Here is a 16,543-nt window from a genome sequence, read left to right as displayed (position 1 = left end):
TGGATTTAGGATTAATGCTTTTCAGGCTTTTAAGACCGTCAGCACCACACTGAACCTTCACTTCGAAAAACATGACCAACTAAAATCCAAAATGGTGTACATTTTGGTTCCAAGTATTGTGCCACTGTATCTCGGCAAAACCAGAAACCTTTGTGGTTCCAAAAGGAAGAAATAAATCTGTATGGATTATACCTTCATGCTCAGCCCTTTTCAGTATTCTACAAGCAAGTTCTTTGCAAAGCTCTTTCCATCTGCCTCAAGCTCATATAAGCTATCTGTCCCAAGCACGTGTTAGGTTTGTACAATTTAACACCATACAGCAATCAGTTTCTCAGCATTTCTATTAATAAACCCCAAATTTCAGATTTATCTGTTAAATAGTTATTTTGTGGTTTAAAAGTTAGGGTTTTATGCCAGAACATTTCACAAATGAAATCCCAGAACTTAAGTGATCAAACATTTTTGTATTTATGCAAGATGCAACTTGAGCATTGCTTTTCACAAAGACAGACTCTTACAACAAAAACCAATAGATTTCTTATATATATAAAGCATCTTGCAGTAGCAACTAATTTTTTTCTTTAATTCCAGTTATCCAAATAAGCACACAGAAGCTTTAAACAGCTTTTAAAGTGTGAAAATTCTACAGTAGTTTAAATCTGTATGTGCGTACACCCCTCAAGCTTATAGTAGTGTATTAATGACTGATATTTTCAGAGATTGAATTTCAATCTCTCAACATGTTCACATTTCAGGAAAATGCATGATACACATTTGTCATTATATCCTAATAGCTCCTAAGAATTAGGTCATGTAATTCTCCTTTATTTTATTCTACACAAAGAAAAAACACACAAAGCAAAAATCCCAAAGAAGGTATCAGCTTCAAAGCCAAAAGTTGTTTTAATTTAACCTACATTCCAGAACATCACAAACTTCCAAATACTGTGATGCTTTAGCTATAACGCAGCAAGAAATAAGGAATTTCAAGCTTGACTCTACATTTACCTTTCTGTGTAAGCTGAGATACATATGTGATTCTGTTCATCATACATGTACAAACAGACTATTTTACCACCACTAGCACCTTCTTCCATTTGTTGCATATTTTTTCCCCCTATTACTAGTGTACTTACCTTGTATCTTTGTTCAATCTTAGTGGATAATTTAAGATCAACACCAGAACAATTTCCTGATTTTATAAATAATTTTACATGGGAAGAAAAAGAATGCTCCCAAACTAGTTTCATTCATCATATGTCTTTCTCCTACTACCCCAGCCTGTCTATTCACCAAAATCAACTGATGAACAGAGAGGTGTGTTCAGAAAACTTAACCTTTAGTTTACAAATTAAAAAGGTGTGAATTACTGGCAAGTATCTTTCACATTAATATGAGGAAGACACAAAAAGGTAGATTAGGCTGCCACAGGAAAACATAAAAATGAAGATATCCCTCTTTTTTTTTTTGTTAAAAGAAATCTTAGTTCTCAAACCACAATAAGCAAAGGAAAAAAAACCCAGAGTTGTTCATTCTTTGGAGAACACTGTATCAAACCAACATTTTTCACTTGCAAGTAACTTCTTTGTGTTGCAAATGCTATAAAGCCTTAAAGTTTCTTGGGGAGCTTTCACACAGCTCGAATTTGTCAAAGCTAGTGATTTCACAAACAAAAGAAAAAAGCACAGAATGTGGGGAACAAAAAAAAAATAAGCATGTCTAAGGACACCTCAGAAGACAACAAAATTACAGCAACATGTTCATGGAAAAAAATTAATAAAAGCTGTGCAGTTATGCATTTGAAAATAAACAATAGCGTAAAATTTTCAGTTTGTTTTTTGAATCATCACTCTCAAGAAAGTGAGAGAAATCACTGAACATTAAGAAACAAACTGTATGTTTCTGTAAAGTACCACAGTAGCCATAAAATAGCCCTTAAGCAGCACACAGAACAGTGGCACTGCTTGCCTCTTTCACTCGGTGGTGGATTTCAAATACTGAATCAGATGCACAGAGCACGATTTCTCTGATGAATGCTAGATGCAATAGAATAGTGCCAGCCCCACATATGCGCTTCCTCAAAAATACATAATTTTAAAAAGAGAGATTAGGTAAATAGTGTTCATAATGGCTTAATACTAAGATGATCTGAAATAATCCTAGACAGGTACATGTAACCAGGTCTTGAACAATGCTACCACATGATTCACTTAAAATTCTGCTCTTAACTAGAAGCTTATTATTTTAACAACATACAAAAATGGGCATTTTCCTATTAATTTACAAGGTTTCTTAAAAGGCTAATTTCATACTTCACTTGATGTTTAAGTGGTTGCTAACACACTGTTACAGGACAGTTCCTACTTATACAAGCAAAAATATGATTAATATTACTTAAACTATCAGTAACATTTCCCCTCCTACTGACACCAAAAAAAAAAAAAAAATCCAACCATGTTAGTTCTTAGATCACTCCAAAGCTGAAACTGTTTCAGAGAGCTGAGAGCGGTTTTTGAAGAAGCGTGAGAGCCTCAGAAGTACATTAGACTTCAAATTATTTTGCTTACAGTGGTTTGAGAGCAGAAAAATCAGAGAAAAAACATGAAATATGGAGTACAAAGTCTACATACATATCAGCTGTTACAATGTTAGTGTGGTTTTGTCTTCGCAACTCAGTCCAAATCCAGTTTAAATAGGAAATAATCCATCAACCCAATAACAAAAACATAAAATGAAAAACTTAACATTCAGCAGTTATAGAAATTCAGACAGATTAAGATTGGGACAAGGATCAGCTAGAAATACATCACTGAGTATCACTTAAACTAAAAAAAAAATCTGTCTAAAAAGAGTCAGGACTCATGCTGATGAAGTTACATTACTATTCTGTTTGTACACGTTATTTTTGCTGTTAATCCTTCTAAGTATCATTCTATTGGATTCTTAGTTTTCTTGACTAATACAGGTTAGACATTTGTCTTAAATCTGTTGTTCTCTTTGATATCTATAGGCTTTCTACAAGCAAAGGCAAGATGTTTCAAGGAAACATTCAGTTTATAGTAATTCTGTAGAATAGATTATAAATGTACGTGAAGCCTCAAGTGAAGACACGAGATCTTGCAAGAATTTGAATCATGAAGTGTACAAACAGAAGTGTAAATACCTGCTATGGTACATCTAAACTTTTGAATAGAGTTTTATTATTATAAACACATTTAGTAAGTTATTCCAATTTAACCCGTCTCTATAAATGTAATACAGTACAAACTGAATTTCACTGTATACAAAAATGTTCACAATGGACCTTTAAAATCCTTCTAAACTAGATGTGTAACACTTTTAAAAAAAAAAGCCAGTACAGTATCACAGTTATGACTATAGGTATACAATAAGGAGAAGTATAGGTGCCATTCATAGGTTGCAGGCACAGAGGCAACTTCATGTTATCTGGCAAAACACAGTAATATGGGGAGTAACTCTTTTCAGCACTGCTGATATTTATTAAATGACTGAGACTGTTAAATCCATTTATGAATATTAATCAATGTAAAGAACAAAACAAAAAATGTATGGAAACATACATCTTAGTGAAAATGAAACATACAAACCAGGAGATAAGTGTATTTCTTTTGTGTGTGCATGTATGTATATATATTTATAAAAACAAAACTACAATAAAGCCCTTCTTCATTAAGACAGCAACAAGACAAAATGGTTACAACTTAATTTTAAAAAAATACCAAATGTTTTCATTTACATGCATAATACTAAATTTGCCCTTTAAATCAAGTATTTAGGACCTATTTTCTTCCTTGCACAAGGGAATCTTACCTATGTAACCCCTCTGAAAGAAAAGAGAAGTCAAAGTTGAAGGAAGTTGCATATATAAATCCCACCTGAACTGAAACCACAGTCTCGTTTTAAAATTGTGCTTTGGAAATTACAAAATGCAACCTAATGCTACTCGATACGTTTTCTTGGGGTGACACCGTAGGGAATCTGCACTTCATACAGAAACTCTGTATCTACATTCACAACACTAAATACACAAAAATTAAAGCTAGGTTAATAAAATATGCCAAGACTAAAATAATTATCTTAAATTCCAGGTTATTAACAATTTTTAGTACAGCTTGCTCATCTCCACCAGAAGGAAAGCACTCTGGAAATGCATCCACCACTCAGCTCAATGGTTACCTCCTATTAATAACAACTATTCGCAAATATCACAAATATTTATTTATCATAAAAGGTAAAAATCCAGTTCAACAAAAGAAACACCTTTGTTAAATCTGTATTTTTATGTTCTGATATTTACAATTAAGAACCACAGTTGCTATCTTTATGCAATTCCAGAAATATTTCTACCAATCCATTTTTTATGACAAAAAGTGGCACATACAGAGATATACTGCCAACTTGATTTCAGCTGCCACATTTCACCATCCTACTTAAGCCTTTCACTCCCCTTCTCTAGGTCGATTACTGCTTTGTGTGTCCCTGTGGGTATGTGAACCCAAGACAACACCCACTTAATACTCAATAGACTAGAGCATTTAGTATCAGAATTTGTTCTCTCCCAAAAGAGTTGGTGACACAAAAGCCTGACTGAAAAACTGACATTTAAGCAATACAAAATTATATTAGGAGTATACTACATTTTATATGATTTCTAAAAAGTTTTGCTATATTTAACTTCTGTAAATGAACTTCCATGAATAAATACCACATACAAGTCTGGGAACTAAATCTGAGGTTAAACGTTAAGAAATGGAAGCTGGGCAGACAGGCAAGTCTGCAAGCTTCAATTTTAATGTAGATGTAATGGGAAATTCTTCTAAAAAGGGAAAAGACTACTGCAGAGCAACTAATAGGTAGGGGTTTTCCCAACTGTCAGATATAAGGAATCATGGGTAGCTTGAATTCCCAATCCTCAAAATGGTGTATATATAATGTGATGAACATTTCTAAGTATTTTTAAGGCTCTCAGCAGTACACTGAAAAAAGTATTATTTAGCATGCTACTCTAGCTATCTGGACATTTGATGCATGCAAGACTGCAGATATATGAAATAAAAGAACACATTAGTTTATAAACAACCAGAAAAGAAACAACTCTTGTGCCATACATTTCCTACTAGTCTTTAGAAAATTACTTCACTATCAGAGGAGGGAGGGAACGAAAAAAGTCAGGGTGGTGGAGAACAACTGATCATAAATCTTATTGAAGATAACAGTTGAATTTAGCTAGAAGGCAGAAGATGCTGACAGGTCACGTTTCATAAAACAAAGAACAAAGTCTGGCTATATTTCCTGAATTTGAGTAAAACTCACTGGAAAAATACCAAAACAAAACAATGCTGTACTTGTGCAAGGACAGCAACTGTATGCACATGCGTTCCCCAAACTGAAATAATCCACACATGACATATGAAGGGCTCAATGCTGCAGTCCTTACACAAGTAGATTTTACAATACAAAATTAGTATTTTAAAGTACAAATAAAAAAATAAATACAACTATAAATTTAATATAATATTCTAAGATTACAAAGACATCAGACCTATCAGTCTGGCTTGCTGCTTTTAAGAACTGGTTTAATTGCATTTCATAAAAACCGCAAACATTAATACCACCTAAAGTTAAAAAGGCAGCACGCAAACTGCTGAAGATAATCACAGAAGTACTCCCTCCCTCCCAAGACCAGTTACCTGTTTGTTACTTACCTATGTCCACATCAGATGCTGCAAGAAGAAAGTGATTCAGTACATACTGCAGGACCATTTAAATGCAGATATTAATGGTGTAAATAATCCCAAACCTACAGTAGTTACTTTTAGTAAGTCAGTAACAGTAAAGTTCAAGAACACAAAACAAATGCTCACCTTCTTTAACGATGACGATATTCTCTCTCTCTGTCTCGTTCTCTGTCACGATCTCTGTCACGATCACGATGCCTCTCTCTTTCACGGCTTCTTTCCCGATAATAGTCATCATGACGATCTCTACTACGTGATTTGTGGCGCCTACTTTTTTCTCGTGACCTACTGTGGTCCCTCTCTCTGGATCGCTCACGTCTTCTAAAAGAAATTACTTCATTAAATTTTTCTTCAAAATGCAAGCCATCCACATGCCAATTTTGTATTCTGTTTACAAGTATGAATTTCATCAAAAAGCATGAGAGAAATAAGCGATGCAGATATGTTTTCGTATATAACATGAAAGATAGTTGGTATCAAAGGTGGTGGCAGAGAACTCTGTTACAGATAGTAAGGTGCATCCACCTTCTAATCTATTAAGGAAAAGTCAGAAAGTACATACCCAGAATGGAGGACAAGATGGCTGAAATTGGCTGGGGGAGTGCACCATACCTCAAACGATCACTACAACATGGCTGCTAATCTGCGTACTGACAATATGTGCCAAAACCAGCTGTCTTAGTGTTTTTAATATTCAAGGCCAACTACACTACCACTACAGTATCCAAATGAACCAGAGGCTCAGTGTTTGTCCTAACTCTGAAAGGGGCGTTATTTAAGTTTTAAAAGAAATACCAATCTCTTATTTGTACTAGGTAGAAGAGTCCATGTTTTCCAAATCTACCTTCTCTTGATTTTTAGATTGTATGACAAAGGACAACAGGCAAAATCATTCTGCCCAACATTCCCCGCCCCCCTCCAACTCAAGTGTATTTCTACTGTGACAAATGTGGAAAAAAATTACTTAAGCAAAATGTGAATTGGCATCAAATATCCTTAACCTTAATTTTCAATAGCAAATTCTAATAAAAATTATGCACTGGACATCTTAATTGATAAAGGATGATTCTATTGTGAAGTCTACACATTGTAAGAGTACCACGTAGGAAAGGATACTAAATAAAACTAAAGAGTTAACCTTAAGCTAGTCAGATCAATTTTGAAAAGAGGGTTAATTAAAAGGCAGCTAAGTTCAGGAAACCCCCGTTTGGTTTTTTCACACACTTCTTGTGCAACTCAGCAAATCACTAAGCTTCCTACATGACTTAGTTTCTTCTCTGTGAACGAGTCCTGCACTACACCTTCCCTTTTGTAAGTAAGGGCAGATGGAAGAGGAAAGTTTTACCTGGATCCAGAACCATAAGACTTGGACTCAATTCCATGAAGGCAGTCCTGAAGAGAGCTAATAAGTACTTTACAGCGATCATCCGCAGATACTTTGGACTGTTTAATTAAGGAAATTGCAGTTACCAAGGTCTCTATAGCACTTCCATAGTCCCCTGAAAATGATATAAGATCATGATCAGAAAATTATGCAAATTAAACAAAAGACTTTTAGCTGCAATAGTATTACCACTTTGAGTATCTTCTCTTCAACAGCCATCCAGATCATTTACTGTAGAACCAAATACTAAAATACTGTCCAGGTAGGTACCCAGAAGGCATTCTCAGAAACTAACTGGAGCACAGTACAAAATCAGTCATAGGTTGTACCTAAATTCAGCCTCCAGTTAGGAAAATGTGGCTTCAGGGCTGCAGATTTCCTAATAGAAAACCTATAAGCTCTTTTCAGTTGGGTAGAATAGCAAACACGTTAATCGAGTTTTACTAACCAGCACTGGCATCTGATACAGCTCTCGAAATGGCACTGCTTGAAATCGCCCTATTTCTATTCATGATTTCTTCAAATTCTGCTTCACTTAGAGGTGTCCTTGCAGCGTCCATTTCTCTGCAAGCAATAAAACTAATATTTAAAAGGTTAAGAAAAACTTCAGAAGATATCATTGCAGTTTTAACAATCCAAGTTTGCAACTTTAAGCAAAGTGACAAACAGAAAAGAAAGCAGGATCTGGGTTTGGTTTTGGTTTTTGTTAAGGACCATGTTACAGTATAAATCCTGAAAGCTAAAAAAAAAAACCCAAAAGAAAAAAAAAGGTAAAAATCAATTAAGACATTGCTGTATAAATAGACTTATTCTTGTTCATCCCATCTACTTGGAAGCACTTAATATTGTGCTTTACAAATATTTGTAATTTTCATAAAATCCTTGAAGGTATGTAAGCAGATATTATCCCAATTGAATGGATGTGGAAATACATGTACATAGGCAATGCGACTTTGAGCAAAGTTAGAGATCATTTTTATAACAGTACTGGAATTAGAACTATATGATCCTGTTTCCCAGATCTTAACTAAGACCAGAATGCTGTAACTTATGAAAAGCAGATACAGTCTATCATCTTTGAAATACTCAATTTTCTGAATGATACTTCAACATTTTACAGCTAATTTTGGTGGGGTTTTCGGGTTTGGTTTTGTTTTGGTTTTGTTTTTATTTCTGGTCAAGTTCAAGGTGCTCCAATTTGATCTCCAAACTGGTCACAGTAAGGAGGAAGCAATAAAGCAGAATCCTCATACTCATCACACTTTTTTTACTTTAATTATTAGCTACCTATATAGGGTTTCCAAAGTAACAGAAGTTAACCTATACAAAAATTTTCCCAAAACTTTTGCAGTGTCCTATTAGCCAGTCTCTGTATCATATAGAAAATTTGGAGAAATGTGTTAGAGACAAATGGTGAGACTGTTAAACTGGCCCACTGCTTGATATTTCTAGAACAGTGTTAGTTCTTCTGGTAGAAAGAAAATGCAGAATAATAAGCAATGCTATCCTCTTAATTGCAAGAAGTGGAACAAGATCCTATAGCCAGTTTAGCATAAGAGGAAATGTCTAAAAATTCATACCTCCCTGAGTTTTGAGTATTATTTTTCGTGTGCCTCCCATAGAATGGAATATGTAATTTTTCTCTTATGGACATGTTATTTCCAGTGAAACGCCTATGATATATAATTAATGACAATTTAAATAGTTATGGATGATAGTTTTAACATTATTAATGAAAATACTGGACAGTAAGTTATACTGTCCTATTCCCACTCCTTCCCTCCCCAGACATTCTATAAACTGCAGACAACCTCGATTTTGTCCATCAAAAAACAACCAACACCTTATCGCTTTACTATATTTCAGGCAATTAAGCCAAATACTTGAATTTCTAGAGTTTCTGTACGAACACAGTATGTACAGATGCGTGGGGGTATTTTTAAACTTTGTGATAAAAGAAGAAACAAAGCAAAGCGTCTTTGCAGAAAACATTTTAAACAGGAGAAGTGTCTAGCAATAAATCACAACTGAAAAATCCAAATGTAACTATGTAAAAAGTGTCTTTCTTACAATTTTTCCCAAAATTTTCTGTGACAAATACAAATATGGTGAAAAATCAAGAAACAGCAGCAAGACAGATGCTTGAAAGCACAGATGCAAAAGAAGTTTCAAACAAGATGTGAAAAACTTGACAAGTCAAGTCAGAGAGACTCAAGACCTCTGTCCCAGACAGAATTAACCATAGAAAAAGCCACTGCTACAAAACACAGCTAGGTTGCACCAAATGAGCAGAAGCATTTTGGCAGGAAAGGAAGGTAAAAGTCTTGCAGTAAATTCACATCTGGCTTTTGAGACAAAGACTAACTTTGAATTGAATCCTGAAGAAAAAAGGGGCAAGCAGAGCTGCTGAAAGATGAAAATGGTATGAGCTTGGTATGGCACTATACTCAGCGTATGCACATATTCAAAAAGGAGGACTCCAGAGCATTCTGGAAAGACAGCTTGCAAAGCACAATGATAAAGGTACAAGTCAGAATGTCAAGTTAAAACAGAAGCACAACCAGAAGCTGCTGCATAAGAAGCGAAATATAAGTTTACATGTAGAACACATGAAATGATGACACTGCCAAATACAAACAGTGAAGACAAAAGTTCAGAGCTGAAAAGGGAAAGCCAGATTACTGGTGTTGCATTTCAGGATTTTTCTTACTGCTACAAACACGTTTCTCAGAGATATTTCACTGAGAGAAGTGAAAAGGGGCAAATTAGAAGCCTGTTGGGATCCCTTCCAGCCCTATTTTTCATTATTTCTAACATTTGTGTTAAAAGGGAGAATAAAATGCTTCCTACAAGAGGAGTAAAATCTGCTACCAAGCACGTTACACTAAAAGCACTCACCTTCCAGGCGGCCCATAGTCACCTCTGTCATATGGTGGAGGTCGGCCATATGGATCTGTCGGAGGTGGGCCACGGCTGTCTGAAGTAGGTATGCCACTATTGGCAGGTGGGGGGAAGAAAGCTGGATTCACATGTGGTGCAGGTGGTGGAGCACCTGGAGGTGGCCCAGGGAGATGTGGAGGAGGAGCAAGAGTCAGGGGTGGCCCAAGAGGGCCAGGCGGACGAGGGGGAAATGGACCCGGAGGTGGAGGTGGACCCTGCTGAGGTGGTGGCGGACCTGGTGGTGGCCCATAGCCTGGAACTGGTGGTGGAGGGCCTGGAGGAAGTGGCCCAAGTGGAGGCTGACCAAAAGGCTGTCCTGGAAACAGAACTGGTGGTGGTGGACGGTCACCACGATTAGGAGGTCCAGCTAATGGAGGTGGGAGGACCTGACCAGGAGGTGGAGGGCCTGGTGGGCCTGGTGGGCCAGGAGGACCTAAAGGTGGACGTGGGGGAGTTTGTCCAGCTAAAATAAAAAAAATAAATAAAAAAACAAAATAGAGTTAATAAATATAAAGAAATATAAGACTTAGAGAAATAATTAAAACTCTTGACTTTTTTATTGTTAAAAAACAAAAAAACCCAAACAAACCCTCACTGAACAATTTGCAACTTACACAAGACACGCATGGTCCCACTTTGGGTCCAGTAGCTTAGAAAATTTTTAAGAGTTGCTTGACTATCAACATCTAAAGAGAACAACATTAACTCAAAAACTGACAACTTGCCCCCCAATCATTTAATCACCCGCTATTGTTACCAAAAGCCCCAAAAGCTTACAAAAAATAGAAAGAAATGCATCCTACTTACACCTGTAGCTAGTCTTTCATATGGGGCATAAGATACAATATATATTAAAAATATGGGAAAAGCTATACTGGAGAACACAAGATAAATGCAGTACCCAAACCTACTTTCAGGTCCTCATTAGCGGTTTTTCAATTTTACCATGTCCCTTTGACTGTTAGTAGGTAATCTACTACTGAATGACATTTATTAAAAATACTTAAGCTGAAATAAGAACTTTACTGCAATGCAAGCTGATTGTTGAAGAGATTTCTCCCATATCAGATACCTGACTAAACATGAACACCTCCTCTTCAAATTTGTGGTATTCTAAGTGCCAACTAACTGACCTGTCAGTGGGCATGATTCGAAGCTGAATTTCTGATGATGTGCAAACTTGTAATGCAGTAAGGACAAGAGTTACACGCTGCAACACAGGCATTCTCACCCCATATAGCAAATCAGAAAGTATGAACTACACTGCACTAAAGACAAGTCTACTTGCTAACATGATCTATCTTAATTGTTTTCATACTTTAAAAATACATACATTGACACATTATAAAGCATGTCTCTAAAAATGTTATTAAACTGCTATCAAATTTAGGAAGTACAACTCCCTGTTTGAATATCAACAAAGAAATATTGTCAAATCCTACACTGCAGCTGTGAACACTGATTATAGCACATTACTGAATTGCCTTGATCTTTATAATTTCCCACATAAGTATGCCACATTAATACAAGAACACACAAATGAAACTGAAACTCCACATATGAATTATTTTACCTGGGAAAGGTGGTGGTGGCCCTCCTGGCCCTGCCGGTCCAGGGAATCTGTCTCCACCTGGAATGGCACCTGGAAAACGGCCTCGCCCTCTATTACTAGGTGGAAATGCTGCTCGGGAGCTTCCTCCTGGGGGACCAGCTTTACCTTCCCCAGACATCTGGCCAGACTGTGTGGCTGCAATGGAAAAGCAAAAGTGTAATTACATAAATCAAAATAGGTTAAGGCTTTTCAACACTTCATCTAAAGTTTTATGCAGCACTAAAGCATGACCTTATAAGCACCAACTTGTTCCTCGGTACCCAAACCCAAAGCATTTGGGGAGGAAAAAGTGCTTTGCTAAAACACGACAGTGTTCCAGTATGCCCCATGCTAATGGAATAGCAGCCAGTGAGACTGTCAGTCCTTCCTTTAATGCAGCCCAAGCCCACAAACTATCAGGACCGGGAACCACAAGACAAGGTGCTGGAGGAAAGCACAACACAGAATCTTTCTTCCCCATTCTGTCATAAGCACAGCCTGTCCAGATATCAGAATTTAATCCAATTTGTCTATAAATGTTAAATTCCTAAATGCTATTGTGCTTTTTTTTTTACAATTACATCCACAAGAAATTGAGAAAGCTTCTCCAACTGTAAGACAAGAGTTTCACAAAGCTGCAACCGTCTTTAAGCAAGTGCTATCTCTTGCCAAAACAGCAGCTCTTCAGTGTATTAAGTAGGTTTTTTTATTTTTAAGAGAATCATCTTTAAACAAAGATGCAACTTCATTCACCTGGACTGTAAGTATTTTATAGCTATTTTAAACTGCATATAAATTATCAGATGCTGAGAGAAAAACTGCCATACTACTTTTGGAATAAAATTCCAGTTTTCCAAGACAGCACACCAGAAAGGCTTACTTTTCCTTGACTGCATTTCAAACTGACTCAGGAACTGTTTGTTACACGGAGTTACAACAGGATTCTGCCCGTGCAATTCTCTTTTAGGCAACAAATCCATCAACTTTTTGGAGGATGCTTCTGATCCCACACCCACAAGGGCAAACCTGAAAGAAAAAAAAAAAAAAGTTCTATCACCGTTTTTCCATTTCCTGGATATCCTGATGACTCGTGAAAAAGGTTACACAGAGTCAGCAAAAAAACCCTTGAAAACTAGATACAGAAACTGTCTCACAGGTCTTAGTCCATTTTCAGAACAGATAAAATAACTCATTCTAGAACATACAAGAATCACCAAAAGTGCAAGTACAAGATGCATCAAAATATAACACAACAAAGGCAGCTTCTTGGTAGAGTATAAATACACTATATATGAATTCATATGACCAAGTTATTATTAAGCATTCACTGTGTTCTCAGTACTACTTCGGAGAGAGGAAGGCACATTTATGGAAGGAAGATCAGGTTGCCAGTGGAAAATGGGCTGAAGCACTCACTTTCAACAGTTAATGGAAAAATAAAGATGTAAAGAAATGGAGGTTGGGGGAAACTGTATTTACACTATGAAGAACAACAGTTATCACCACCACACTAAGTGATATCTAGGAATAGTCGTTATGAAGATGGCCAACAAGATTTAACTCGCAAAATGACGAGGCATACAATACAGTAATAAAAATTTATGCCTGAAATTTAACTCATTAGTATGAAATTATGTACCCAATCATTGTTGGATATCAACAAAGACTATCACTTTACATACTGACAGTTACGAAAAATTAGAACTTTCCCCATTTCCACCTTCCCAAACTTCACTCCATTTGCAGAAAAAACAAATGACAAGTTCTTACCCTTTAGACTGGCCATTAGCACGATTTTCAAAAAATTTTATCTCCAAAATATCATTTACCCCCAGTGAATGAACTGCTTCAGTTAAGTCTTCATCTGTTGTCCACTGAAAAATATTTTTAATATTCAAATATGAAAGTTTATCTAAAACACCAGGAAGAGAGCAACTAAGTTTTCCCTGGATTTTGTGTGTGTGTGTGTGTGTGTGTGTGAAATTGGTCAGGCTGCCAATATTTCCTGACTTCTGGAGCACAGTCATTTATATTTTACAATTATCAGAAAATTAATTTTGAAAATATACACACTTCCCCATATGCTACATTGCATCAACCCCTCCACACAGTATACCAGTTACAGTACGCCAAAAAAATTTGAGTAACTTTTGTCTTCTAAGGGTACAAGGTGTAAACTGGACTATTTCAGTAACTGTTACTTTTTCCACATCCAATCCATTTTTTCCTCCCACAAATTCTATTATTTCCACACAAAAATAAATTTTAAACACCATATTAACCAGGTGCTCTTTATGAGAGCTTTGAAAAGTGAAGAGTTTAGTGAACTACATATTATTTGCACAAAAATAGCAGCATTTACAGACAGAAGGGAAACTAGTACAGAAACAACTGCTTCCACTTAACCAAACCTACTTGCTGTAACTTCCTGCTAATTACTATGTAACGTTTAACAACATCACTCATATCCAGATACACAAATACACTAACACTTATGGTTTTCTTCCTACTTCTGTAATGCCACCACTTCTTTGAATTTCATATGGGAAGTGCAAAGCAGGCTTTCAAGATTCTGAGCTACTTAATCTGATCTCCCTCAAATCAAAGCCTTTTAAAAAAATCCGACAAATTACCTGACTGAGATTTGAACGCAAAGAAAACAAACACACTTTTTGTGGATAACTTCATTTGTGAAGCCAAATAATAACAGGTACAAATTGCTGAACATTGGCCTACCTGCTTTAGAAACTGTGACATTTGACTTGCATGAGTTCAGCTAATTCATGTGCATTTTACTAATTCCATTCATAGATTTTAGAATGGTACAACTGTTAAGTCAATGGCTCCTTTACTTACCTATTAGCTCCTGAAATTAGGATACTGTAATAATTAATGAAAACACATCTAAGCACCCATAAAGCATTCTTTTTCAAGTTTAGCACTAGTAAGAAATTAATCAGAAAGGAAAAAACTTCGAAATGAGAATTTTGTATGTGTGGACCTGAAATAACTGGATTTCAGATAAGCAGATAAAAACTCCAGTTAATTCACCTGCTGACCAGCTCTTGCACTTTGTTTGCTTAAGTGCAATTGATTTTAAAATGCTTTAATGCTAACAAAAGCAATTGTCTTAAGGGCAAGTGCAGTTCAGCGAGTTATCCCAAACCTGTTACTCCTAGGACCGCCTCAAGGCAAATACCTGAAAACAGCTTTGTTGTAAGAGTCATTGCCCTGCAAAAATGGAAGTGGGAAAAGGCCCTACAGAAATGCAAAGCGACATTTCAAGAAAATCACAAAGAACCTTGCAGCTCCTTTTTAAACTAAAAACTTCAGCAAGTTTACTAAAAAGTGGGTTCATTCAGTGCCCTGAAAGTATCTGCAGGCACAAGCTATTTCATGGTTTAAACTTGTTCTACTCTCTCATTCAGTTCTCTGAAAACCTTAAGAAGATAGTAGCACAAATATCCCTTCCTAACACTTAAAGCAAGAGAGGAAACTTTAAAGTTTATATTTACTGAAGATCTCCTCAGTTTTTTTAGACATCAAGACAGCTCCAGGCAGGCTCACTAAATTTCAGGTAAATGGGAAAAAACCCAACACAAAAGCCTCCTTTGCTGTATTCTTGATATTTCATATAAAAATTTTTAAGCCAAAAAATATTTACAAATAATTATGTTCATAATTTTAAAATTCCTGGCTACACCTAAATAGTAATAACATACTTACCCAAGTAAGATTTCCAATGTACAAGGCAATTCTCTTTCCAGTATATGTATAGACAACATTTGGTGCAGCTCCTTTACCTACATCATCCCCAACAGATGGTGGAAGAGAATCCATGTAATCACGATCTTCTGGGGCATCTCCATTATTTGCAGATGGAGAAATTACATCATCATATAAATCAATCTGATCATGTCCACCATATTCAGCTTCCTAAAATACAAAAAACGCCTTGATTAGATTTAACATTAAACACTCTCAAAACTTACTTGAAACAAAATGCTGTGATAATTGCCATGTTCCACAGACATGGGAAGTCTGACCCAACAACACCTACACAACATACTCTGCTGAAAAGTTAAGCCCCAGTTTCATCCACATTAAAGTATATAAAGTTCTTATGACTTCTATTACATTCTAAACTGATGGGGGGGAATCAAGAAAAAATACTTCTGGCCACTGTTTTGCATTGCAATACTTTTGCCCTTGTAATATAAACAGAAATCCAAAAACCCACAAGCCCTACTCCCAGAATTATAGACATTAGCAAGCATGAACAACATGCAAAATGAGAGGCTAACATCCACTCTCAAGCAAATCTTTTTTCCATCAAAACATTTGGTAGACCAAGAAGCCCTACTGACAACACAACATTCCACTTTCAGGTTTCTACTGCATTCCTAACTTGACTTTTACCTCCTCGTTCACAGAGGGGCCAGACAGGGACAGGATTCTGTTCGGTTTCATTAAATTTAATAAACCCAAGGGTTTGTGTTTATTAAACATTTATGTATTCATGGGCTACAGAGGGACTATTCTACAGCATCATGACTGCCTCTGGAACATTTTGGTTCAGAAAAGCATCATGGGGTTTTGGAGTGAATCACTCCCTTCTCCCTTGGGTTGGTACAGGTTACAGCACAGTTCTGGCCAAGTGAACTAGATTCTTCTCAGAGGGAATGCAAACAAGCGTTTCCTTCCAGAAGCTCTGCCTTCATGTGCTCAACAACTACATCCTACCTGCTAAATGGAAACAGACAGGTCACGATCAATCAGTGGTCCTTCAGGCAGCTTTGACTCGTAAGTGTGGTAGGAATATTTGGTCCAAAGGGCCAGACTAAACTTAGTCTGAAGCAGACTATGCAA

At 36.4% G+C, this 16,543-nt stretch overlaps 1 protein-coding gene across 1 annotated transcript; it reads right to left on the bottom strand.

Moving 5' to 3' along the window:
- Positions 1–235: 235 nt before the first annotated feature.
- On the bottom strand, positions 236–15,708 carry CPSF6 (cleavage and polyadenylation specific factor 6). Its single transcript, XM_035901674.1, has 10 exons — positions 15,667–15,708; positions 15,401–15,610; positions 13,445–13,548; positions 12,555–12,700; positions 11,657–11,830; positions 10,042–10,546; positions 8,724–8,816; positions 7,592–7,707; positions 7,105–7,258; positions 236–6,080 (listed from the first exon to the last, which is right to left on the bottom strand). The coding sequence occupies exons 1-10, from the start codon at positions 15,706–15,708 to the stop codon at positions 5,891–5,893; spliced, it is 1,734 nt and encodes a 577-aa protein (XP_035757567.1). The 3' UTR covers positions 236–5,890.
- Between the last annotated feature and the right edge of the window lie 835 nt (positions 15,709–16,543).

Source organism: Egretta garzetta, unplaced genomic scaffold, assembly GCF_000687185.1.
Source record: "Egretta garzetta isolate BGI_Z169 unplaced genomic scaffold, ASM68718v1 scaffold68, whole genome shotgun sequence".
NCBI classification, from domain to species: Eukaryota; Metazoa; Chordata; class Aves; order Pelecaniformes; family Ardeidae; genus Egretta; species Egretta garzetta.
This window is presented reverse-complemented; position numbering and strand designations above follow the sequence as displayed.

What these genes read in the sequence shown, in the direction of transcription:
- CPSF6 (XM_035901674.1), bottom strand. Translation starts at nt 15,708, where the DNA reads ATGTCTGTGGAACATGGCAATTATCACAGCATTTTGTTTCAA. An exon ending in TGAAATGCAGTCAAGGAAAA is followed by an intron (nt 11,831 to 12,554) that starts GTAAGCCTTTCT and finishes TTTCCATTGCAG; the next exon opens with CCACACAGTCTGGCCAGATG. An exon ending in AATACTCAAAACTCAGGGAG is followed by an intron (nt 7,708 to 8,723) that starts GTATGAATTTTT and finishes TATTGCTTGCAG; the next exon opens with AGAAATGGACGCTGCAAGGA.